The following is a 26,422-nucleotide window of genomic DNA, read 5'->3' on the forward strand; positions in this document are numbered from 1 at the left end:
AATTTTTAAAAAGGTTATTACTTTTACCATTGATTATAATCTAATTCTTATTCTTATAATAATAATAATCCTACGAAGGAACCCTACCCATTTGTTTGTAGAAAAAAAGAAGTTTTTTTTTTTTTTTTTACATCACATTTTTTCTTAGATACATGTAGGTTTTAACTTATAAGTATACATTCTTGCTTTAGTTAAAAAACTGAAAAACAAAAACAAAAGATTTTCATTTTTATTTTTTCTAAACCATATGAGTAAACCAACATCTGAGTAAAAGGGCATCAAATTTTCCTGTTTAATTACAAATGTGAAACAAATCGTTTTTTCTTTTTTTTGAGAAACAAATGTGAACGAATCATTTGAAGAGAGTTAATGGATGGCATTTTTTAATTGGCAATGAACAAAATAATTAGAATAAAAGTCCTGACAAAGTTAATTAAATAATTGATGTGCAAGACACTGACTTAATCATTATTATTATTTTTTGGTAAATAACTTAATCATGATATCAAAGAGTCAATGAGCCAAAAATAAAAGAAGTTGGATAGGTAATCACTTTGATTTACATAAAAAATGACATTCAGGTAAAAGGTACAATTCTTTTTCTTTTTCTTTTTGTGCTAGACCAACAAATTTGAATACATAATTACATAAAGCAAGAGCATGAATTCCCATTTTTGTCCTGAAGCAACAGTATGCATCTTGAAGATGCTAATTTGGTTGTTTCTTGGCATACTCCCTCGGGCCAAATATGGTTGATCCGACTCTCACATTGGTACTGCCCATTTCAATCTGCAGGTATCAGAAAGCCCCATTATCAACGGCAAGATCTCTTTAGTGATGCTCCATCCTTGATAAGGATATGAGCTAAGGCATAAAAAAAAAATCTACAAGATGCAATAAGAAGTTAAGAACAAGAAATACATTATTACAATGTTACAAGACTTTGAGAATTATGTAAAATTCGGTTGTAAGGTACTATAATTGCCAATTTTTTTAGAGACAATCCCTGATCATTTTTTACTCCCTAGCAATTCTGAAGTGCTTTGCTAGTGTTTTCCAAACAATTACCATAAAAAGCCTGCAGCTTAATCCCTCCTTGTAAACCCATTTCTTACCAACACATTATCCATCCAGCCAGTGATAAAATTTCTAGCTAACCACAGTGCAGTCCAGTGATGGTTTCGGACAGCAATATGCTTAAGGATTAAAATGTTCAGGAATTACTGTCATAATAGCTCGCAATCCAAAAATAAAGAAAATTGAAGTTTATTGCTATATTTTATTAAGAATTCATTTGACAAAAGCACAAGGTAGCCCTTACCGCTAGCTCAAAGTCACCTGACATGCCCATTGACAACTCACATTGCTCCTCCGCTATTCCAAGTGCCTTGCAAACCTCAATTCTACAGTTTGATAGCGTCTAATGCATCACAACACAAAAGCTAATGCCTCAGTATATTAACTTAAAATAAAAAATGCAGAGAAAAGAAAAGTAGAAAAAGAATAAAGACAATTTCTAAGATAGTAATGCAGCAACATTACATGAAAAAAGAATAAAAGAAATCTTATAAGAGAAACGTGGTGGGGTGGAGAAGAAGACAAATGTCTGGTTTCATAGCAATTGAAAATTAAGTCAAATATATAAATGAAACAACATTAATATCAGCAGATAAATAACAAATAGATGATTTTTTTTATTTTTAATTTTTTAAATTTGAAAAAGAATTGAAGTTCATGAATATAAAAAGTATTGTGAGACAAACTAAAACTAGTAATCAAATTCTGCATAAAGATATGGTAAATTCAATCTTATGCAGTTTCACTTCACTGTTAAACACAGAATCACCACCCTAAAGTTTTCTGGAGTCGATGAATAGTCTGGCATCCCAATTGTCATTAAGCCAGAGAACTCTAGATTTGGGCACTGCAACTTAATGTGTTTCGCAAGTTCGACACAGTCAGAAGGATCAATGCCAGATTTTGCTGCAAGAATATCACAAAAATCCATGAACTAACCAGTCAATGAAAATATGGGAAGAAAGGAGAACACAAATAATACCAAAATAACATCACAGAGAAGCCAACAATTATTAAGACGAAGGTGCTATTTTGTGCATGCAACCACATGTAAATAACACTGGAGTGTTAATATTTAGTGCTACGGCAGTCAAGTCAAAATAGTAAATGTAAAGAAATGAAGACATCATCTTCATTGTAAATATTGTATCCTTTTCAAAATATTATGATTTCTGTGTTCTTATACAACCATATTTTCTGATCATTTGTGTAGTCGTGTAACCTTGGCTAAACATTGTCAATTTGGATAGTATGTGCTGTAGAGCTACAAAAGCCCATAGGTTTAAGGATAAGCATATGATGCTAAAAGGGGAAGGGGGGGGGGTGAGAGATGTTCAGGAAGTTACAGAGCTAAGAAAGTCATTATTATGCCCAACTAAATAACAGGCAGAACATATGTGAAAAGAAGAAATGACTTTTGGTTTTACTCACAAGCTTCTCCACTGGTATTCACTTGGACCAAAACCTTCAAAGGATTTCTTCCAAGGCTTGAAACTGCCCGGTCAAGATGATTTGCAACCTGAAGATCAATAATGTATAGTAATGCAATGTCATGTGAGTGACATTCCACGTGAATCAATTAGAACACGAGTTTGTTTTCATTGAAGGCTACTAAAATTACAATTTGAAACTCAAACAGGGCCACATAAGTACTGTAACATGAATGAACTATTAATGTATGTTAATTCATGTTACGGTACAATGTTCAGTTTTTTTCTTCTCTTAGTTTAGTCTCTTGATTGTTTTCTGTTGTGTTCTGTTTTGTGCTTTGCTGTGTTCATTTTCATGAACACATTGTATGTTTCTTTTTCAATTTTCATCAATAATAATTCTTATATTACCTATAAAAAAAAAACATTAATGTCAAAAACATTTGGAAAGCATCAGACAACTAGTAAGCAACTGAAGTCATGAAGGTTTCTACAGCACATTTTTAGTTGTAAGAAACAAAAATTACATAGTTGAGCACAATCCAAGAACAATGATATGAATTCCCTTCATATCATAAACAGAAATGAGAAAATAAGTTCTTACTGACAACAAACACACAACAGATATGAGGCTAAGTCTTTACCTTTGCATTATCTACACCCTCAACCATTGCCAGATTTGGGACTCCAGCTGCGTATCAAAATTAAAACCTTAACATTCACCATACTCCTCTCCCACATACTTAAAAAGAAGACACAGAATAAGATAAGTAGATAATGCACACACTGTCACCATGATCATCAAGTGGGTGATTTCTGAATCACTGTTGTTATGCACACAAGACACAAATCCAACTCTCCATATGGCAAACAAAGATCTACCAGATTATTCAAAACCCCATTTGCAAATTGTTCTTTATGTGCCCTCAAAATCCACCAAACGTGAGAACAAAAGGTAATCATATAATCACTATTGGTTATTAGCCGATTGAGATCCCCTAGAATTCCTAAAATAACTCCACTATAAAGTTCTCAAAATCCTAACTTGACATTATTAAATAAATGGTTTCGATTTTGTCGAATCAAAACCATTTCAAAAAACATATATCAATACTACTGTGGAATCTATTTAACCCGATACTTCACATCCTAGCATATGTACCTAAAGTATGCCACACACCACAGTAGTTTTTTTTTTTTTCACCACTTGTTGAGGTAGCCTGTTATGATTGGTGCACCATAAAAACGATGTCAGTGGTGAAAGTAAATGTTGCATGGATCACAATTTGCTGAGGTGGCCAATTTTGAAAAATGTTATGTATGTCTCTAGCATTCCTCAATTGAAAATTAGATTTTAAAGCTAAAGCAAACAGACCCAGATTGTCAATTCGAAAACTTTAAGGTTTATATTCCAACGAGGAAAATGGGATTTTATAAGAAAAAGAAAGGGCAAAGAATCATATACTGAGTAGCGATTTGACTTTGTTGCTTTGCAAATGCCCAATGAAATGCCAGTCTATGTCTTGAGGAAGCTACAAACACAAACACAAACACAAACATAAACAAAATCATAAATAAACAACCTCAATTATTAAACCTTAAATAGTTAAATGAAAGACAAAGAGAGAAAGAGACTTGAGGGGCTTTTTCGATGAGTTCTTGTGCGTAGTTCTCGCCAAAGCAACGGTATCCAGAGTCGTAGACTTGGCGGATGAGGGAGACCGGTTTGGTTTTCGAAACGGCCACGACCCGGACCAGGTCGGGTGTCCGACCAGACCGCTCCGCAGCCTGCCGGACTCGGAACATGACCGCCCGGAGCGCCGCCACGGCTGTGCCTTCCACCGCAGGAGCAGCCATGTGGCTCTTAGAGAGGTTGAAATTGAATGAACAAGAATATGCGAAGTTCTGTGAGTGAGAGAGAGAGAGAGAGACTGTGCGGTGCTGGCGAGCTGAGGAACCTGAGGTGAAGGATTTTTTTTTTTGGATTTTTATTTTTGGTTGGTAAAAAAAATTTATTGAATATATATAATTTTTTATTGAATTCTTATTACTTTTATATTTATTTTAGAGAATCTTCATGGTTGGGTAAGAGATTTATAGTTCAATTTTATTTATACTAAAAACTGATTGATATCTTGATTTGAAGAGAAAAAGCTATTATCAAAAGTAGATGTCATAGGTTAAAATTCTCTAAAAAATTATTTATTTTTATTTTTTTTGAGAAGATAAGTGTTTTCTTTCACTTCTTTACAATATTTTTTCAAAAAATCTTAAGTGGTAGGTTGTTACTCTATTATTAAAAGTAGATGTCACAGGTTAAAATTCTCTAAAAAATTATTTATTTTTATTTTTTTTGAGAAGATAAGTGTTTTCTTTCACTTCTTTACAATATTTTTTCAAAAAATCTTAAGTGGTAGGTTGTTACTAGTTTTAATTTGAATTTTATTATTGAAATTACTTTCTTATCTATCAGAAATAACAAATAACAATATATCACTTATGATTTGTTGTGAAAATGTTATAGAAATAACATTTTTCTTTATTTTAAGGACAATATGCTACTTATTCATTCATGATACATACATAATAAGATAGTAGTAATTAAGGGGATAATTACTCACTAAAAATGTTAAAATATACATAAAATTTTCATAATAAATCCTTAATGGCAGGTTGATACTAATGGGCCAAAAAAAAAAAAAAAAAAAATTTAATGATGGGATTAAGCTAGAACTAATAATAACATTCTATTTAAAATTTGTTATAAAAATATTATGAATGTAATACTTTCCAATACATATTATCTTATTGATTGTATGTTTTCTAACTTCACTCTTTCATACACTTAAAAAAAAGTCACTTTATCCACTAAAATTACCTCCATTGAACAACCGTATACTCCTTCAATCTCACTCTTTTTCGTACGAAAAAACATATTTCAAGACAAAATCATAAAAGAAATGAATGCAAAAGCAATTTAGAGGAATAGAGGCTATTGTTGATGTCTACAGTACTTGCATGCTTAGATGATGGAATAGTTTTGTGTGGCCTAATTTGCTGAAAAAAAAAATGTTATGAAATCCAAGTACATGATCCATGTACTAATTTTGAAGGGGCAGTCATTAGACTTGCACAATGTATATCGTCTCCACCAATTAATATTTATTTATCGTTCTTTCTTCGTTAATGGATGCAACAAAACATGGGAGGGTATAATAGTTCTTGTTTAATTTTAAAATTCTAGTATGGGGTAGCTCCCTTTTAAATTTTTATTTTACCGGAGGAAATAATTCCTTTTTTCTTTTTCTAATGGGAAAATGAGATGAATTGGGGTCATAAAGTTGTGATAAAAAAATTGTATACAAATATTCTACTCATGTATCAATAACAGACTAATAATATTCTTAGAAAATTTAGCATCATTGTCTGAAAAATCAGAGCGATTATTATTATTATTTTTTGAGAAATGTTAATGAATAATAAACCATTAATTCAACCCCTGCCCCCAGGCCAAAAAAAGCCAAAAGAGTCGTTCGAAGTTCGAAGTTCGAACATTGTCATGGTCCTTATGGACAAGACTACTGGTTATTCCTTTTTTTTTTTTTTTTTTTTTTTTTTTTTTTACTACTGGTTATTCAAAATTTCAAAGTGAGAGAGAAAAAAAATCGAATATTTAGGAATTTCCAAATTACAACTTTGAGTAAAATTTGACACAACATTATTAGTGCGTTTATTGCTACACTCCGAACAAAGTACGCGCAATTTTCCAATGGAAACTTAAAAATACAACAAAAGGGAAGACCAAAAGATAGAAAACCCTCCAACAATGTTCATTTGTGTTGTTTTATTTTGGTTTTTGTTCTTGATTCGTGGCTGTGGTTTGATTCTTATTTTTAATATCTCTTCTGAATTTTATCCATGTGTAAATCTCAAACGCAATTGTAACGACTCCAAAGGCTCCAAGAATCGCTACGTAAGCCCATTTCCAAGTGTAAACCGGCTTTAAAATTGCAATCCCTTGAAATATGTTCACAGAAATCGTAGCCAGCAGTGCATAGCCAAGAAAATGATGGTACATGTTCCAATGCTTGCGGTAGTCGTCGGCTTCTTTTGGCTTTAAACGAAAGGCTAACATCTGAGGAACCAAAATTGGCATTATTAATCGGTAAAAAAAATACAAAAGAGAAAAAGTTTACCTCCAAACAACATGACAATTGATTAAACCATTCACATTATGCGACTTGTTTAAATATGTAACCATGTAAAAAAATTAATACAATTACACAAAATTAATGAGAGATAGAGAGAGAGAGTTACTTGCAATGTAGCAAATGTAAATATGAATATAGCAAGAATCCGGTGAGTGCGAAAGGTGTAGTATTTTGAAGCGTGTCCAAGCCATAAACCAATGCCCCAGCCAATGGTGCCTAGAACATAACCAACACTCTGAAAGGAGACATGAAGATAGAACCACAAGTTCTTTTTCTTCTGAAAGTCAAATGGAAATGGATGCACCCTGAAGTACCTAGCGATAATCACACCGATGGGTAAGAGTATTCCCCACCCCAAAATGTTCAGAATTCCATGCACCTACAAAGTGTGCACAAACCATTATATCAACTTAGCAAGTTAAGGCATTTAAAGGGGGGAAAATATACTGTCTTATCATTTTATCATATTCATACATTTCTAAAGTTTTTTATAATCTCCAACATTCTTTCATGAATTAAAGCACTTGAAATAAACAATTCTGATCGTAGTGAGTACCATGCCAAGGTAACCATGGTCCATGAAACCCTCTGTTGCCCAAGTCAGAATATGAGCTATATATCCATTCATTATACACATATCCTGTGTATTTGTAGCGCAGAGTGTTAATTGGTAAGACCGCTATTGCACACAATGATTGATTATTGGTAGATATGTTATATGACCCAAGTGGCCAAAATTAATTGTAGACCCATGTACTTGTAAAATAAGTAACTTAACTTTGGGTTAGTCTAGAATTAGTAAAATATTATCTACTATATAAACGCTATTTTAAGTTTATTGTAATATAAGTGCTTCACATGATATGTAGCTGTCAAGGACTTTCTCTCTATGAACATATATCCTTTCATGCTCTGCTTATAATTCAAACGTCAAACACAATCACACAACAACTTAAACAATCATATTCAAATTTTAAGAACATATGCAGGCGTTAATTACCCTGTAGCTGGTAGCGACTATAAATCTTGAAGGCCACATAGGGGTCACATTAAATTCATATACCCAGCAGAAAAAAAAAGTCATAATACTTCAATCATATAAATCACAAAAGTAACATGAAATGAACTTTCTCCGTTTCCAGTGGATTGCAGAGGATATTGTTCCCTACGACACTAGATATGGTGGACAGTCTCAAATTTCATTGGTTCATAACATATCAAAATTAATGCACTATATACATTCAATTCTGTAAAGGGTGTGTAAAGTAAGTCAAATTATTCTTACCGTTCTAAGGTGGCGGCGGCGATGTCCAATGTTAACACAAGTCCCAGTATCCAAGTCTAAAGTCTCAGTGCTATCTACATTCTGAAGAGTTGTGGCATGCATCAATGGCTGCACATCATCGGCAGAGTGCCCAACTTGCCAAACATGGTTCAACTTTGAAACTGTGTAGTCCTTCTGAGGAAGAATTAGCGAGGCATGTATAGTCATGTACCTCGTTGTTGCTAAGTAATTTACTTGTGTATTTGAAACGTTTACATCGCTGATCTCTGAAGGCAGGAGTGGGCAACCAATCTTTGTATATTGTGTGATGTTATAGGTTTTGATTACTGAGGTTCCATTGAGGTATCTAATGCCTATGATAGCTCTGGTTCCAACCATCTGTGGCCTCTGTCCTGGATTGACACCCCAAGCCAGCCATCCCATTGCATTGTGCAGGCTTGCACCGAGAATTATGTCAAGCTGCAAATGTTTGGTGTGGTTGTCGACGTTGTATTTCCAGCCAAATTCAGCTCCTAATGTTGTCAATTTCTTGCACTTTGTGATGTTTCTTGCACTGGCCAAGTCAAAGAATTCATCACTAGATTCACTACAATCAGTCTGAGCATTGATGTTAAGGATAAGAGATAAAAAGGCCAAAGTGATGAGAATTATTACAATTTCGGTAGAAGAAGACATGTTCTTCAACCGTTTCCTAAGTTTTGCTTACTTCTGGTATCTGTCTTTTGAGACAGTTTTAAAGTAGCTTAGGTAAAATGGCATATAGAAGTGTGAAACTATATTCCGTAGTTTGGATAAAAGTAGGGAAAGAAATTATGCGGAGCTTCTCATTGGCAGAAACCCTTTTGGACCATGTAGCCTACCCCATTACCAATGCTTTCACAAAGCGTAACAAAGGTGTTGTGCGTGTCATTACTCAATAACTTTATTCCCCTATTAAATTGGATTGATTTACTGTATTGTTGCTTGATTTTTAAAAGTTTGAAGAAGTGTTACAGGCCTAGATGCTAAGGCTTGGTTGTCTCTAACTTTACTACAAGGGGTGCCTACAAAGTACAATCTTTATTATTTGCCTAATCATTACTTCACATCCAATAGTGCATGCACTCTTTCGCACCATGCACGGATGCACCATGCGATAAAACGTGAATATCAGTAATCACATTTTTTAAGAATGTTTACATTTTACACATAATGTGAAAGAGTGTATATACAGTTGAATGTGCAGTTATCAAAGCCCTTATTATTTAGGTTCCTCAATTGGTTCTTCAGTTGGTAAAAAAGTTATTATAGTCACGTTTAGGTCAAATTGCCACGGTTGGTAACCCCCTCTACCCAATTGAAAATTATCTTTGGTAGAAGTTGCATGGAGTGACTCTAAGAGCATTCTTATCAGTTTGTACAAAGATTTTTTGTCTATTTTTGCTTAAAAACCAATATTTTTTTTATAAAATTTTACATACTCACTTTTCAAAATACCTCACATTCAATTATTTTATTACACTATATTTAATTAAAATATCAATTTTTCTTGATTTTTTTTAATTGTTTCTCTTTCTTTATACACAACAACCACCATCCACTTTCTTTTTTCATCTTCGAGATACATAAATAAATAATAAATAATTAAATGCAAAATGAATAGTGTCATTGTAAATTTACAGGGTGACTCTAGCAAACTCGTAAATTTACATAATTATACACGGACTGATGTAGATGATTTTTCGACAAATTTATGTAAATTTTACACATTTTTTCTATTATATACGAACTAACATGAATGCTCTAACGTGGATCTGATATGTACGTATAGAAACCCTCTCCCCAACCCACCCTTCTTTTATTCGTTAAAAAAGAAAATTGATATGAAGCCAAAATCAATATAGGTTACGGAGAATTTGGTCATTTTGCTTCTATCTTGCTCAAAAGGCAATTATAGACCTGAAATCAGCCAATCTAAAAAAAAAAAAAAAGAGTACACGGTCACTCATCTGTCTCACAAGATGCCTTACTGCAATTAACAAGCAACGTTTTTCTTTATTTATTTATTTTATTTTTTGAGAGGATTAACAAGCAACGTTTGTTATGTTAAAATAAGGCCACTTTTATTGCTTAAAACAAGTGGCTAAACGGAAAATTTTCCTGTCCAAGGTTAATACGCTATTCTTGGTCACAACACGTACGGCTGTTCTAAAGCTACAATTATTATTATTATTATCTTTTATATATGTAAAGTTGTTCTTTGTCGTTAGAATAACTATTGTCATCGTTATTATTAATTTACTGTCAAAATGTATCATCATTTCGACTCTTGGTAATAACTTTTCTTAGCAAAATCCACATTTCAATTGCATTACATGTAACTGTTTATTGGAATAGTTTTGTGTGAGTGGAATATGATTGGTTTTATGATTTCCTCACATCGAGTAAAGAATATAAATGATTGATAATATATTTTTGACCACTAATTTTAGTTTTGGATTAAAATGATAGATCTATGTGTTAGCCCAAACATCATGAGAAACTTTATAATATAAGATGTTTGTTCTGGACTCTGTGATAGATCGATGTATTGTAAAAAGAGGTGACTCATATTTGATCCTCCCATGATACATACATATATTGCCCTTATCACACAATTCACGTTTATGTGCAAAGCTCGTGTTTCATGTTTTCTTACAATATCCCTTTATGCTTTACTTATCCAACTAAGAAATCCTATGATCTCTGAACCTTTACTTTAGAAACTCAGAGCAAACATATTCCCATAACCTTTAACTTTCTGCTTTCTTTAGTTACCTATTGTAGTGTTTCCCTTTATCTTGGATTCACATAATTATAGATATTTAATCATTTTGAGAATTTTATTTTATCGGCCGTATGTCATTTTTGAGAATTTAAGAAGCAACAAAATCACCCTTTTAAAAGGTTACAAGATACTGATAGACTAGGCTAGCTAGAAAACTTAAAAGACTTTGATTCTGTTTACTTGTCTCGGCCCAATCTTAACATTAATTATTTCATGCATTGGACATATCAGGCTCGATACATTTTGAGGGATATGACCATAAATTAAATGAGATATTTTTAACGTAATATATTTAAATAGAAATTAAATAATATTATTTAAATTTATATATTATATAATTTTGTGTAAATTACGTCACACTCCCTTGAGATTTATTGAAATGACACTCTCTTGCTAAATGTTTGTATAAATGACACTTCCCCTTGAAGTGAAAACTTAATTGTTGCATTGCCAAAGGCCTTTTAGCTGAATTGACAACTCCCTATGTACAAAGTGCTTGGGGGTCTAGGGGGAAAATGGTTCGAGCTACAGGGTTAGCTGCATAATGTTATTATTTCTCAAAAAAAAAAAAAAAAACAAAAAAAAACTTAATTGTTGCATTCATATATAAACCTCAAGGGGTGAGTGTTTCATGAAACATTCAACAAAGTGTGTCATTTCGTAAAACCACAAGGGAGGTTAGTATAATATACACTAAATTTTATTTAAAAATGATTCGTCTTGCTTCTAAGATGCAAATAATTATTCTAGCTAACAACTTTTTTTTAATTGATAAAGAGCTAATCCACTTAATGTGCTTGTAATGTAATTCATTTTGAGTAGGATTTTAACAATTTTAATTTTGAAAAAAAAATTGGAAGTAACTATAGCAAGTATTTTGAGTAAAAGGGAAAAATAAACTAGTCTTTTTATATGATTAAGAATTTTTATATTACAAGTTTGAACATTATTATGGTAATTTTTATTGTTATCTTATAGTTATATTATATCATTACCTAACCCTTTTGCTGAAATTTTTGTTCATTTTGAGATTTTTGTCTAATTCAGCTGCTAGATTTTTTATATTGCTAGTAGCAAATTTATTAAAAGATTCTAATTAATTCTCTCTCTCTCTAAATAAAATTTGATGGTTACAATAATGGAGATATTTGAACCTTAGTTTTACTCATAAAGGAGAGCCTGAGATGCCATTAAGTTGTAAGGCTCTTGACATTATTAGTAGGTTTCTAGTTTTACTTACCCAAACATGGGCATGTGTTTTAAGAATCTCTCTCCCTTGTTTTGATTTAAGTAGCTCAAAATAAAAGGTTTGTAATATTGGTGTTAGCAAATCCGTGACAATGTATCTTGTTTTTGACTTTTAAGTGTCAAATATTAAGACAAGATCAACTCTAAGATTTATCTTAAAAAAAGGATAATAACTAGAATATCAATCAACCCTCAGTTGTCTCTCGATTGATTTAGACCAATCTCTCAACATGCCCTCAACTAAGGAGAAAGTATACTATGTTTCGATAATACCAACTCAACATCTTTTTTGGTATTTCCTATGCAATAAATGAGTGATACCTATTTCAAAAAACCATATTAGACTACTCTAATAAATGATTAATTTATTTTCCCGATATTATAGAAGATTGTGATTAATTTATTGAAGTAGTTTAATATGGTTTTTTGAAATATGTGTCACTCATTTATTAGGTAGAAAATACCAAAACAGATGCTGAGTTGATATTACCGAAACATGGTATACTTTCTCCTCGACTAAGGCCCGCTCAATTGAGACACGGGAAACCTGATTATTAATGAGGTCCACTAGGTTGGCTAATGAGGTGGAATTCGTGCCCTACTTGGGTTACTATATAAGGGCTCATTAAAGTCAACCTAATTAAGGTTTTTGGAGGTTTGACAAAACAATGCTTGCATTTAAGAAGATCAAAACCCTAGAATCTCTTTCACCACATAATATAGTTCATCAAAAGTGAATATGAAGAATGATGTTCAAGTTTGGTGATCAAAAGTTGAAGCCACAAAGCTTTCTTTGTTCTATAGTGGAGAAGAATTATCAAGGAGTTTCTTGAAGTCATGTACATGTGGAAAAGTTCATACTAGAATAGTCATAACGACTTGGAGTAGATTGTGGGATCACGCTAATAAGTTCTACTAGGTACTAATTAGGAATATACATATATTTTAACGTTTAAATTATGAATTGTATTTTCTGATTCTATCTAAAATTTAATTCAGTCCTATAATTTCAACTTCATTTAATTCAATTCTCCCTTTAATGTCCCTAAATGGGCTGTCTTTAAGTGTTCAAAGTGATTTAGTTTTTTTTTTTTTTTTTTTTTTTTTTTTTTTTGGTGGTGGTTCTTTAAATTTAAAATAAAAAACCAAAAAACTGATAAATATTATTTTTTTTAAAAGAAAATTAAAAAGCAATTTTTTTGACATCTCTTGATCTCTCTCATCCAAAAATTTCAATACAGAGATTTCAACAAAATTCAAACTTTCTACTTCAAATTTCTTTTACGGATATTACTTTCGTTCTTTGTAGTAGATTGCCTCAAATTGCTGATAACGCGCATTTGAGCGCATAGTCTAATTCATAATAAACAAAGTTTAGCTACATACTTGTTTGTAGTTGATGACTATAACTCTCACAAACATGATCATGTATTTAAAAAATTTAATCATTGGATTGCATATTCTTTATGTTTTTAATACGCATATCAAATTTTGTATCAATTAGATGTTATTTATTATTCGATCTATAAATTTTATTTATTTAATGTATAATTTAAGGCTACAAAAACTTGAAATTCAAATATTTAATTGATGATATAAGTATTGATTTTTGATATTTTGGAAAATTTGCAACATAAAGGATTTAAGAAAAAAAAATGTAATTTAATGATGAATTTGTCAAAATCACATCTGATAAAAAGATATTGAGTGAAGTTGTACCCAAACTTTGTCCATTCGCAGTAGATCTGAGCCCCTCTTCTTACTTGAGCACAGTCACCATGTTCAAAGCTGAGCTTCCTAGCCACTAAAAGCAAGTGAAATGTACTCTGCCGTCCTTGAATCCGTTACAAATCAGATAAAACATATGGAACAGATTCTCCAACCAAAAGTGGAGTACGAAAGAAATAACCAATTCATTCATTGACATCATTAATTCAGAAATAAACACAACGAATTCCAACGAGCATTAATTTTGAATAAGCCCAAAACACATAACCCTTGAATTTATTATTATTTTTTGCTTACCAGGAATGTCCTTTAGCTCCATGAGACTTGAATGGATTTTGGTTTGAATTGATTGGGTTGAATGAATTGGTTTGGAAGTGGTTGCAATGGTTTTAACTTTTAATTGATTTGATTTCAGTTAGAGGACTGAATTGAATGAAATTGAAGTTACATGACTAAATTGAATTTTTAGGCAAAGTTAGAGGTTGCAGTTTGTAATGTTGCCTATTTTAATTGTAAATGTTGATTTTAATAGTGAAATTTTCCTTGTAGTTGGGGTTAACTCCGAGAGTTCTGCTAGTCACTGAAAATTTTGGTCACTTTTGGGCTTTCTGTTAGTCTTCAATTTCCCAACAATAAGTTGTTGCAAACTGACAGACACCAAGATGACACTAATCTAAAGATGTATGCGCAAGTCTCCAATCTCACTCCACTTCAAGTATGTCGCAAAGTCTTTCAATCTGACACTACTATCTAAATTATTCCTCAAGATTTCTGCAAAGCTTGAAGTACTCATCTCTTGAACTAACAAATAGCACAGTACTGCTTGTACAGTTTAGGAACAATGTATCTACATCCAGCAGTGTTCAAAATGGACAGATACGGTATTTTGTCAACAACTCAGTGAAAATAATCTGCCTGACCACAAAAAGAAGCTTTAGTTCAGTGTCTAATTTCAATTACAATAAAGAAAACACAAGGGAGCAACACAGATATGCTCAATTTCAAGTTGAGTTATTAGTGCTCAGGCAACAATTTCAATCTACCATAAGACACTTTGACGATACTGAGACAAAGCCAGAAGCCAGTCTAAGTAATATGCCCCATCGTTTCCCTCAAAAAGGAAAAAAAGTAATATGTCCCATCTTGACAATGTAAAAAATGCATCACACAGTTGTATAGCTTGATATTTTTAGTTTTTTTTTTTCCATCTTGAAACTTTCACAAAAGCAATAGAGATCCTTTGAACCATAATTGAATAATGAAGTAGAAAGCAAAGAGTTGACAGTAAAATCACTTACATCAAAGTAAACTGTGATAAAGAATCAAGGACAGTTTCTTGTAATGAGATCTGAATCTTCTTAGCTGGACTACTGCAGGAAGTAGAAGGCCTCCATCCTTTATGGTTATAATTTGAAACTGCAAATGCGTCCTTTGTTGTACCTGTGACTAGACTGTTAATCCCAAATTCAATGGAAGAATTACACAACACAGGCTTGTCCACAAAAGTAACATTTAAAACAGCAATGTCGTATACTGGGACTTGTTTTGGAAGGGATTGCAATAAGGAATCAAGCTTTATTGTCCCTTCTCTGATTTTCTTGGAAATAGCATCTTCAACTGCAGATGCTACTCTCTTCACAAGCATCCATTTCCCTGGAGTAGAGTAAAAGAATTAAGTGCATAAGTAGTTAATATTTTCAAATACTAAGATGCAGTAGACCATGGAATGCTGTCTCAGACAGATTGAATAATAGAGATTAATATGTCATCAACAAATAAAATATGGTATACTATTATATAACTGATCTGTTTTGAAGTTATTATGATTGAAGTGTGAAAGGACTTCATGTCCTTAAAACTTTTGGGGTTTTTTTTCCCCTGCGTGGGTGCTTTAAAAGGCAAGCTCTTTCTTAAATACAACTATAAATTCCAGCGACACTATGAATCTAATTTAGGGGTAAAGGTTGATAATTTATAAATTTTGCAGTTACAGATGCAACAGGGTAGGAAATCACATGACATCCACCTTTTAGCACAGAGAGATTGATATGTCCTTACTTCTTCAGAGCTGCAATTACCCCCACTTCCATAACTTCACCCTTCACAGAAATAGCACTGCTTAATGAGAAAGTAGAGTTCAAGTTAAAAGTACTTGAACAAGTTTTGCTAAGAACAATGTATTTTTGCGAGTTTCATTTCATGTCAACCACTAAACAGATTTGTTTTAATAATTCACATTTACATATCATGTTATTTCCTTTTATCTTTGAAATCATTTCCTCATTCACATTTAAGAATTTTATTTCACCTTTACATGTCTTGTTATTTGATTATTACAGATGCTTGTTTGAGATTAACTTCTGTTACATGACTTAACTTTAAAATGTTTTAAATCAAGCTATTTATTTTGTGATGGTAAGACTTTGATGAACAGACGAGATGTCATATTAAGATTATTTGCAGATTATTGATCATCTGACCCTCTCATCAGCTATATTTTTGGTAACTTGCACAACCACCACCACCTTATTTCCAAAATTTGGTGACAAAACACTCAAATTACAGCATATACTCTGAGAGCAACAGGTAGAAATATAAGGGGTATGTTGAAGACATTGGTTGGTTGAACTTTTTGGAGATTTTTTTCATTAAATTTTAAGATACATTTGGCGTGGAATTTGTATAAGATATTGTGGCTGCCTGCTATTGCTATCCACAAGAACCATGCATATCTGCCTCGCATTGTAGAGCAACATATGTTACAAATGGAGGCTGTTAGATCTTTTATCTTCTGGTGCGAGTCTATCTTAACTTGCCAAAGACAAGCAGCCATGATGCACAATATTCACATCTTGTTTCAAGTAATTCTCCAACAATTTATTAAATGAGAATTATGTTAAATGACCGATTCTCTTAAAAATTTAAGCTATTGGGATATGAGAAATTCAATGATTTAACCACATACTTCTAACAGATTACACATAAGTAATACACTTGTTTCAAAATGAAAATACAACATGCCCATGCATCATGTGTCATCACTTATTTGTACAAATGAGAAGCGAAAATTTCAACTATAGGGGAAATTGATTACATGGAGGGACTAGTTGGACATGGGGGAACCGGTACTTCAGTAATACCTTCTAACATCAAGATGACACTCCTCATAGATGGACGAAGAGCTGGTTCTTCTTGAATGCACCACAGTCCCACCTTCACCATTTTCTCCAAGCTCATCATATCTACCTCTTCACCAATCACAAGCTTATATAAATCTCTAGCAGCAAAGCACTTATAGACCCATGAAGAAAGGACAATCTCCTCTGCAGCAGATACATTAACATCTATGTTCTTTCTGCAACATACAATTTCCAAGAGCACAATCCCATAACTATAAACATCTACCTTCACTGATATGGGGATGTTCTTATGCCATTCTGGTGCCACATACCCTCTTGTTCCTCTGGCCCCTGTGAAGGTCCTTGTCTGATCTGACATTAAGAACTTGGCCAGCCCAAAGTCACAGATTTTAGCATTCCAACAATCATCCATCAAAATGTTTTGAGGCTTTATATCACAATGAATTATAGGGGCCTCGCACTCTTCATGTAAATAGAGAATTCCTCTTGCAACATCCAATGCAATTCTCAATCTCTCATTCCAATCTGGACGCCATATAGCCCCATACAGAAGATCAGCAAGAGAGCCATTGCTCATAAATTCATAAACCAGAAGCCTTTTAGTGCCCTCAGCACAGAAACCCAACAACCGAACCAAGTTCCTGTGATGGGTTCTTCCAATTGCTCGCATCTCTGCTCGGAACTCTCTTTCACCTTCTTCGACTAATTTCTCGAGTCTCTTAACTGCAACAAGTTTTTTCCCTTTGTTTAGACCACCTTTACAAACTGCTCCAAAAGAACCTCTACCCAACTCTTCCTTAAAACCATTTGTTGCTCTTTTGAGCTCATTATACGTGAACAATCTTAAGGTTACCTCCTCAGGCAGGCCCAAATTTCCATTCTTTAACAGCCTTTTGTAAGTTAAAACTCGAATTTTGAGAATGAAACGGCCAAAGGTTGCAAGAGCTACACATGACAATATAGTAAATCCTGTTATAAGAACAATTTGTACCGTTGCTATTTTAGAAACGGATGGCTGTGGCTTCTTTTGGTTAAGACCCACCTTCAAGAGCGCTGTATACCCCTTTTCTTCATCTCTTCTAACATATCTCAGTGGGAAATTTTGTTTCTGGCAAGAATTATAATCATGATCAAAGAGTGCAGCCCCGCAATTGCAGTCTTCCAAACATGAGCTGCTGCAATCTTCCATTGACATTTTTTTTCATCAAAATATGGAGTGTCTCCCCAAGTCATATTCTCCATAGTACTGATGTTATAAAAGGCTGCATTTTCTTTACCACCACTACACCCTGCATCTGGGAAGTTTCTCTCACAGCCAAGAGTGTTTTGATCAGGGTTTAGAAAATCATGCCCAGGAAGGCAATGGCAGACGGTTTGGTTGTTATCGTTATCGAGTGTACAAAAGCTATTGAAGCCACAAAACCCGTTTACCTCACATGAACTGATAAATGCTGACCACAAAGGAGAGACACTGTAGTTGCCATTCTCATGGTAGGTGTGAGAATACAATCGGAAAATTCCATCAATATCAAGAGTTGCACGATATATGGTATTTCTGTTGCTGTTGAGGTTGATGCTGCTGGATGAATAAAAATAAGGATAAAGGACGGTTTCTAAATTGGACTCGTTGCTGATGAGCAAACTGCCGGTAGAATTAAGGTGCAAATTGAAACCCAAACCGTAAGTGTTAGTATCCCAATAGGCATCTCCCACGTCGTCTTTACTGGTTGCTGGGTATAAAACAAGGTTTCCATCACTCTGCATTCTGAGATGAAACCGTCCGGTTGAGTGGTCACTCTTATTTAAACTGGAGGACAGTTGACCTCCATTGAACAGAGTCTGATTTCCTAAAATGGTATCGGTAGGAAAATCAAAACTCTGCCAGATCATCTTGGAATCCTTGTCATAAAGCACAAAATTTCCAGAATCAAGCACGGCAGCATAGGAAACGGGGTCTGTTGCACTAGTAGCAATGAGTTGTTTCTGTCCTTGCTCCGTTCTTAACAGAAGCTTACCATCCTCAGTAAAATCCAGCGTTGTATCAGAGGTGACCGGTGGATCGTCACGATTTGCTGTCCACACAATTATTGTCTTGTCTTTACCGACCAACCAAATTCCCACTGCAAAGCCACTGCCTTGCTTGTGGAACCCAAATGCAAATCGTTTAGAAGGAGAAAGCCATGAATGAGGGTAGGTAAGTAAAGTGCCCGGGCTTATTTGGCTATCTTGCTTTGGTTGAGCTATTCCACATACAAAGGCGATGGACAGGACTAAGAAAACAATGGATATGGAAGCCATGGGAAGGGATGAAAGAAAAATGACGCTAGTATTGTGTGACTTGTGTCTTTAAACGAGAGACGCAAGGAAGCTTCTTAATGAAACCGTCGTGAAGACTTGAAAAAAAAAAGAAAAAATATCTGAGTTCTTCTGCTTACTTTCACTGGTTTTTATTTATAACCACCGTTCCCTTTACTTTTTTATCACAATAAGTAGTTTTCCATGTAAATAGTTGTCAAATTTTTTGACTTTATAGACTTTCTTAAACACATATCACAATTCTAACGTGGTAGATTGTTATTACTTTTACATGAACTTATTACTTTTTCTTTTTCAATTACATTGAACTAGATAATTTTTCGCACGATGTGCATATACTTTGCAAATTCATTTGAAATAATTTTTATGTTTTTAAGACCTATTTATAATACTTATTTTGTTTTCATAATATTTATGTTTCATCTCAATATTGTTGAATGCTTTAAAACTCAGTTATCTTAATTAATATTTTATATAAAAAAAATTGTCATAGAATTGGTTTTAGAATATTGAGTAAAATTTCTCTACTAATATATTTATTCATAAAAAAATATTTTCATATCTTAAAAATTCAAAATTTCAAGCAACCTTCCTAATACTTCCTCAACTACTACATTTTCACAACTGATGACGTTGAAAATTGTCACCAATGAGTCACACTGTACTCGCGACTCAAAGCGAACCTGCACACCAAGAACGAACGGAAGAAGACCTTTAGAGAGCACCGGTGTGGTGCCGGCCTAACACTCTCCGAAGGTCAAGTCAGAAGTCGTCGTTTCATTTTTTTAGAGCGCAAGAGAGGGTCAATTAATCTTACCTTACTTTCCGAGAATGTCAGTCCTTTTATAGTGGTGGAGAGGTGGCTTTTCTTCTTGACCTCCAGATCTTTCCAATGTGGGACTATGATACCAATTCTCCAAAATGTGGTGAACAACGATTTCCCTTTTTGGATCTTAGTGTTTTTCTGGGCGATAGAGATTTCGGGTCATGGGCCCATACTGCGTCTGTCAGCGATGGGCTTTCACAGCGCATGGGACTATCTTCACACAGGTCCAACAGTCCAATCCGTCAGGCCCATTAAGGTAGGCCCAACAGGCTCTATATTTTATCATCTTCAGTTGCCCCCTTCACCCCAATGGTCCGTCTGTTTTTTGGGTCAAAGGATCAATGGGGTGACGATCCTAACGTAGGGGCATGACGGGTATTTGTATGACGGAAAGGTATCCGTGAGACCAAGAAAAATTTAACTGACTGACGGATTTATGGAATATAGTATGATGGTTCCAGGCAGATCAACCCGTCAAAAGAAGATTCATCAAGTTGACGGTTACATGAAGGGTACAATTCGTTGATGTGCCCTGACAGGTTGTCAACATTTATTGATCCTGCCACGTGTCAATCTCTGAGTGGCCGTTGTATAGGATCGAAGCGTCGCTTCGTCTTCCGTGCATCTCTTATATATATATAAGGCGCCTTACTTCCATTTTCACATTTTTAACAAGAAATCGACTGTCAGAGCGAAGCCGTCAACCTTGTCAGAGCACTCCGTCGTGGACGTGAATCTACCGATTATAACAACCGTCACCCCTAATCCGCCAAGTGTGGTAAGTACTTCAATACATAACCAAGTTACATTTCCGTCCATGCATTGTTGTTAGGCTTACTATACCCGTCAATGATTTCAAACCCGTCAGTCTTAGGTTTTATCGTCAATTGTAGGAAATGTCTAGTGCGTCAAGTAACCAGTCAGTGGTTCGTGACGGGGCGGAATACGAGAATGTATACCCGTCCGGTCATAAAGACCAAAAGAGCCCCGGCGAAGATAGGAGTCCGTCCGCCTCCTCTTCGTCCTCTACAGATGAGGATGTGGAGATAGTTGAAATAGATGGTTCTGATGACGACGGGAATCATGCACTGGAGTCCGTCGTAGGTGCTGATGGACTGAGGAAGTTCATCATGTTGCCAGAGTGGACAGTGCATAAGTTCACATCCGTCATCAGGGAGAAACATTTCAGCACTTTTAGAATTAACTTCCAAATCCCGGACTACGTTTCCATCCGTCTGCCCCATGTGTCGGAGAAGTGTTACTATGAAGGGGTAGACGGTGTCGGAATATACGAGCAGGCGTTGAAGGCAGGACTTCGGTTCCCGCTCTCTACACTTCATAGGGAACTTTTGCACTACCTAGGGCTGTCCGTCACGCAGATATCCCCTAACGCCTGGAGAGTCTTCATAGCCATGGAGATTCTCTATGGTGCATGGTCGAACGGAGAGAGGAGACTGACGGTACGTGAATTTCTTCACTGCTACCGTCCAGACGAGATCTCTGGGTCAAGGGGGATGTATAGTTTTGCAAGCCGGAGCCCCTTGTTGAAGGTGATCTTTGAGACCCCAGACTCAAATAGAGACTGGAAGAGTCGTTACTTCTTCCTAGAGGGTAACAGATGGATGAACCATCCAGGGGAGACGGAGTACCTGCCTGTTGACACAACCTGGGCAGTGATAAACCAATTGCGTATGCACCCGTCTTAGTTTTGTTCTGCTTTTCATATCCGTCCATTTTTATGTGTATATTCTCATCGTCTTTCTCTGTAGGTAGACGGCGCCCGCAAGTTAGCCTTGAGGAATTCAATTTCCTTGAAGAGATTTGCAGAAAAACTAAGCCGGAAGAAAGGACCTGGGCCAAGTTAGTGAATCCAAAAACAATACATTGGTATTGTGACGGTCCAGAACCTACTCGCGAGGCCATTGCATACGACGAAAGAATACACAAACGTGAGTCCGTCAACTTTCACTCATGAACTTAGCTTTTAATTTGAGTAGAAATCTTAATCCGTCCTGTATTTGCAGAAATGGACGACACAAAGAGAAGGGCGATGATAAAATCACTAGCCGTCGAGCAAAAGAAGACGGGTGAAGTTGTGGTTCCTAAGATGCCGGGGTCGTCGGCTAAGAGGAAGCAGCCGCCAAAGTCTGACCGTCCATACAAGCAGCCGAAGGTTTCATTGGAACCTGTTGTGGGCTTGATGGCTGAGGGTGTTAAGACCGTCACCCAAGCCAAACATGGAACTGGTAAGGGCTTAATGCATGCCCCTTCCGTCAACGAGGAGAAGCCCCCTTCCCTTCTCCGTGACGACTCGAAGTATGCCTTGGAGAAACTTTCGTCGATAATTTCTGCAGAGGATTACGAGGATCTGGGGAATCATTCGACGGAGGCAATGGGGGAGACGGGCTTATTCGCCGTTGGACAGGTAACCGTTTTAGTTTTCATCCGTCAATGTATGCCCGTCCACTCTTAGTTTTCTATTTAACACTTTGATTTTGCCTATTTCAGTCCTTGGTTATGATGAAGGGCTTGATGGATCGCTGCCTTAACCGTGAAGCGGCTCTGGAGCGTGTACGGACAAAGGCTGCGCAGACGGAGGAGGAGCTTAACCAGCTGTACAAGTGGAAGTCCACAATGGAGCAGAAGTTTGAACTGTCTGAGAAGACCAGGCAAGAGTTCGAACAGAGGACGGAAGAAGCTGGGAAGGCCTTGAAAGGAAAGGAAGATGAAGTAAAGGACCTGAAGAAGAAACTCCGTCAGGCCAAGGATGATGCCGTCAACGAGTATTGCGACTCAGAGGCATTGTTGAAGGAGCTGGGGGGATCGTTCCTTCAAGGCTTCGACGATGCACTCCGTCAAATAAAAAAGGCCTACCCAGATCTGGACGTGTCCATGATATCCGTCAACGACCAAGATCAGACATCTGCTCTGCCCGTCGCTTCAGACAATACGGAGGACCTCTTTGGAGACGAAGCAGCTCAGGGTGACGGAGAGTCCGCTATGCCGAATGAGGTTCCTGTTGCCGACGCTAAGAAAGCCGATTAACCCGTTGTAATTATTGAGGAGGATCCGTCCCCTTTTTATATTTTTAGTACTTTGTAAACAGTTTGTTTTAAGTTTGCTTTTGTACTGAACAATGTTTTTCTTTCATAATATGCTTCTTCATTATTTGTATCCGTTTAAGGATTTTCTCTCCGTCTCCTTGTATATTAAGCGTTAATTTGGACAAACTGTTCTGTTTATCCGTCCATTTAAAAAGTTTTCCTCAACTTTAATCGGACCCGTCTATGACGTATACGATATACTATCCGTCCACTTTTATGGGCAGTTTTTTATCAAGTCGATGGTCCGTTCACCTTGTGGTGGTTATACCGTCCACTTTATGGACTTATTAAATTATTCACCGTTTTGGTGATCCGTCCACTTTGTGGCGGCTACACCGTCCGCTTTATGTACGTATATAATTTATACAACGTTTTGGGCAGTCCGTCCACTTTGTGGAGTCTGTACCGTCCACTTTATGGACTTGTAGAATTACTCACCGTTTTGGTGATCCGTCCACTTTGTGGAGGCTATACCGTCCACTTTATGGACTTGTAGAATTATTCACCGTTTTGGTGATCCGTCCACTTTGTGGAGGCTATACCGTCCACTTTATGGACTTGTAGAATTATTCACCGTTTTGGTGATCCGTCCACTTTGTGGAGGCTATACCGTCCAATTTATGGACTTGTATAATTCTCGCCGTTTTGGTGATCCGTCCACTTTGTGGAGGCTATACCGTCCACTTTATGGACTTGTATCATTCTCGCCGTTTTGGTGATCCGTCCACTTTATGGACTTGTATCATTCTCACCGTCTTGGTGATCCGTCCACTTTGTGGAGGCTATACCGTCCACTTTATGGACTTATATCATTCTCACCGTCTTGGTGATCCGTCCACTTTGTGGAGGCTATACCGTCCACTTTATGGACTTGTATCATTCTCACCGTCTTGGTGATCCGTCGGACATTCATCTTGTGAATTTCAAGTAATCATCTATGTAGGATGGTGACATCCGTGTAAGATGGTCCGTCCATCTTGTGGACTTTATTTTGTGTCTGTCCATCTTGTGGACTTTTAACTAGCATTCGTTAACTTTGAGGACAATTGTAATGACATCCAAGTAGAGGAAGATCATAATTGTATCTAATTATAGAGATGCGTAAAGGAAAAGTGCCTGCCCCCTTGGGCTTAAAAAAGGCACGACAAGATTGTAGCAAGAGAAGCACAGTTTAAAGAAAAAACTTATAAATAGTTAATAAAGGCCAAATGGAAAATTGGTTGCCGTTCGCCGTGTTACTGTCACTGGTAGTATTTCCTCAAATGCTCAGCATTCCATGGATGCGGTAGCTTCTCCCCCTCTGTAGTCTCCAGGTGGTATGTTCCTTTCCTTTTCCATGCCGTGACTCTGTAAGGTCCTTCCCAGTTGGGGCCGAGTTTTCCTTGTGTAGGGTCTCTAGCTGCACCCATGACCCTCCTGAGTACCAGGTCTCCTACTTGGAAGTCTCTGTGTCGGACCCGGGAGTTGTAATGTCTGGCCATGCGATCCTGGTATCTTGCGATCCTTTGCTCCGCCGCCGACCTTACCTCATCTATCAGGTCTAGCTGTAGCCTCATAGATTCGTCGTTCCTGCCTTCGTCATGGTTGTGAACCCTGTAACTTGTGAGGCCAACTTCTGCGGGGATGACCGCCTCACTCCCGTATGTCAGTCGGAATGGCGTCTCTCCTGTCGGAGTCCTCGCCGTTGTCCTGTATGCCCATAGTATGCTCGGTAATTCTTCGGGCCATATTCCCTTTGCCCCCTCGAGCCGAGTCTTGATAATCTTTAGCAGGGATCGGTTCGTGACTTCAACCTGGCCATTGGCCTGAGGATGGGCGGGTGATGAGTAGTGGTTTTTTATTCCTAGCTGTGTGCAGAAATCCCGGAAGTGGCCGTTGTCGAACTGCCTCCCGTTATCCGAGACAAGGACTCTAGGAATACCAAACCTGCATACGATGCACCGCCAAACAAAACTTCTAATGTTCTTTTCTGTAATGGTGGCCAAGGCTTCCGCTTCTACCCATTTTGTGAAGTAGTCAATACCCACTACCAAGAACTTTAGCTGCCTTACCGCCGTTGGGAAAGGTCCCATGATATCCAGTCCCCACTGAGCGAACGGCCATGGAGCCGTCATAGGGGTCAGCTCCTCAGCTGGCTGTCCGATAAAATTGTTGAACCTCTGACATTTGTCGCAGCTTTTAACGTAAGACTCGGCATCCTTCTGCATGGTTTGCCAGTAATACCCAGCCCGTACCAGTTTGTGTACCAACGACCGCGATCCAGAGTGGTTCCCGCATATTCCTTCGTGTACTTCCCTCATTACGTAGTCTGCCTCCTCAACCCCGAGGCATCTTAGGTAAGGGCGGGAGAAACCTCTCTTGTAAAGAATGTCTTTTATCAGGACGAATCTTGCAGCTTGGACTTTCAGCTTCCTCGCTGCCTCCTTCTCTTGTGGCAGTAACCCGTCCTTCAAGTATGAAGTTATCTGGGTGGTCTAGTTTCTTTCAGAGCGTATCTCCTGCATATTGTCGGGGTCTATTAGTGGAAAGAGTTGAACAAAGGAAAGTACATTACCCGGTGTCGTCACATGTTCTGCTGAAGCGGCTTTGGCTAGCCGATCGGCGAGCTCATTTTCTCCCCTGGGGATTTGGACGACCGTCGCTTTTAGCCCGTTAACTCTTGCCCTCACTTGATCAAGATATCTCTTCAACCTTTCCCCCTTGCATTCATAGTCTTCGTTTACTTGATTGGTCACGACCTGAGAGTCGCAATGGACGGCCACACTTTCAGTTCCGGCGGCTTTGGCTAGGCCGAGTCCTGCCGCCACCGCTTCGTATTCTGCTTCATTGTTGGTAATGGGGAAGTCGAGACGGACCATACATTCGATCTTGTCTCCTTCGGGTGACAGTAACACTATGCCGGCCCCTCCAATTCGCCGATTGGATGACCCGTCGGTGTAGATGCTCCACTTGGGGGGTTCCTCTGCCCCCTTGTCCTCGTCACGCGTAAACTCTGCTATGAAGTCGGCTACAGCTTGTCCTTTAATGGCCACACGCGGGCGGTACTTGATATCAAACTCACTCAATTCTATTGCCCACAGCGTCAGTCGACCTGCGGCTTCAGGATTACTCAGTGCCCTTCGCAAGGGCTTGTCGGTCATTACGTTCACGGTATGGGCTTGGAAGTAGGGTTTGAGCTTGCGAGCCGCCGTGACCAATGCGAAAGCGAGTTTCTCTATGGGTTGGTATCTTTCTTCGGCACCGCGGAGAGC

General features: G+C 36.8%; 2 protein-coding genes and 1 pseudogene across 2 annotated transcripts; all 3 read right to left on the bottom strand.

The window, feature by feature from the left end:
• Positions 1–528: 528 nt before the first annotated feature.
• On the bottom strand, positions 529–4,483 carry LOC115960921 (pyridoxal phosphate homeostasis protein-like). Its single transcript, XM_031079926.1, has 7 exons — positions 4,143–4,483; positions 3,973–4,039; positions 3,152–3,198; positions 2,509–2,596; positions 1,850–1,983; positions 1,322–1,420; positions 529–789 (listed from the first exon to the last, which is right to left on the bottom strand). The coding sequence occupies exons 1-7, from the start codon at positions 4,362–4,364 to the stop codon at positions 709–711; spliced, it is 738 nt and encodes a 245-aa protein (XP_030935786.1). The 5' UTR covers positions 4,365–4,483; the 3' UTR covers positions 529–708.
• A 1,676-nt stretch (positions 4,484–6,159) lies between these two features.
• On the bottom strand, positions 6,160–8,744 carry LOC115960978 (cytochrome b561 and DOMON domain-containing protein At4g12980-like). Its single transcript, XM_031080017.1, has 3 exons — positions 8,004–8,744; positions 6,825–7,097; positions 6,160–6,642 (listed from the first exon to the last, which is right to left on the bottom strand). The coding sequence occupies exons 1-3, from the start codon at positions 8,676–8,678 to the stop codon at positions 6,352–6,354; spliced, it is 1,239 nt and encodes a 412-aa protein (XP_030935877.1). The 5' UTR covers positions 8,679–8,744; the 3' UTR covers positions 6,160–6,351.
• An 8,040-nt stretch (positions 8,745–16,784) lies between these two features.
• LOC115962048 lies at positions 16,785–19,224 on the bottom strand (annotated as a pseudogene).
• Between the last annotated feature and the right edge of the window lie 7,198 nt (positions 19,225–26,422).

Source organism: Quercus lobata, chromosome 9, assembly GCF_001633185.2.
Source record: "Quercus lobata isolate SW786 chromosome 9, ValleyOak3.0 Primary Assembly, whole genome shotgun sequence".
Lineage (NCBI taxonomy): Eukaryota > Viridiplantae > Streptophyta > Magnoliopsida > Fagales > Fagaceae > Quercus > Quercus lobata.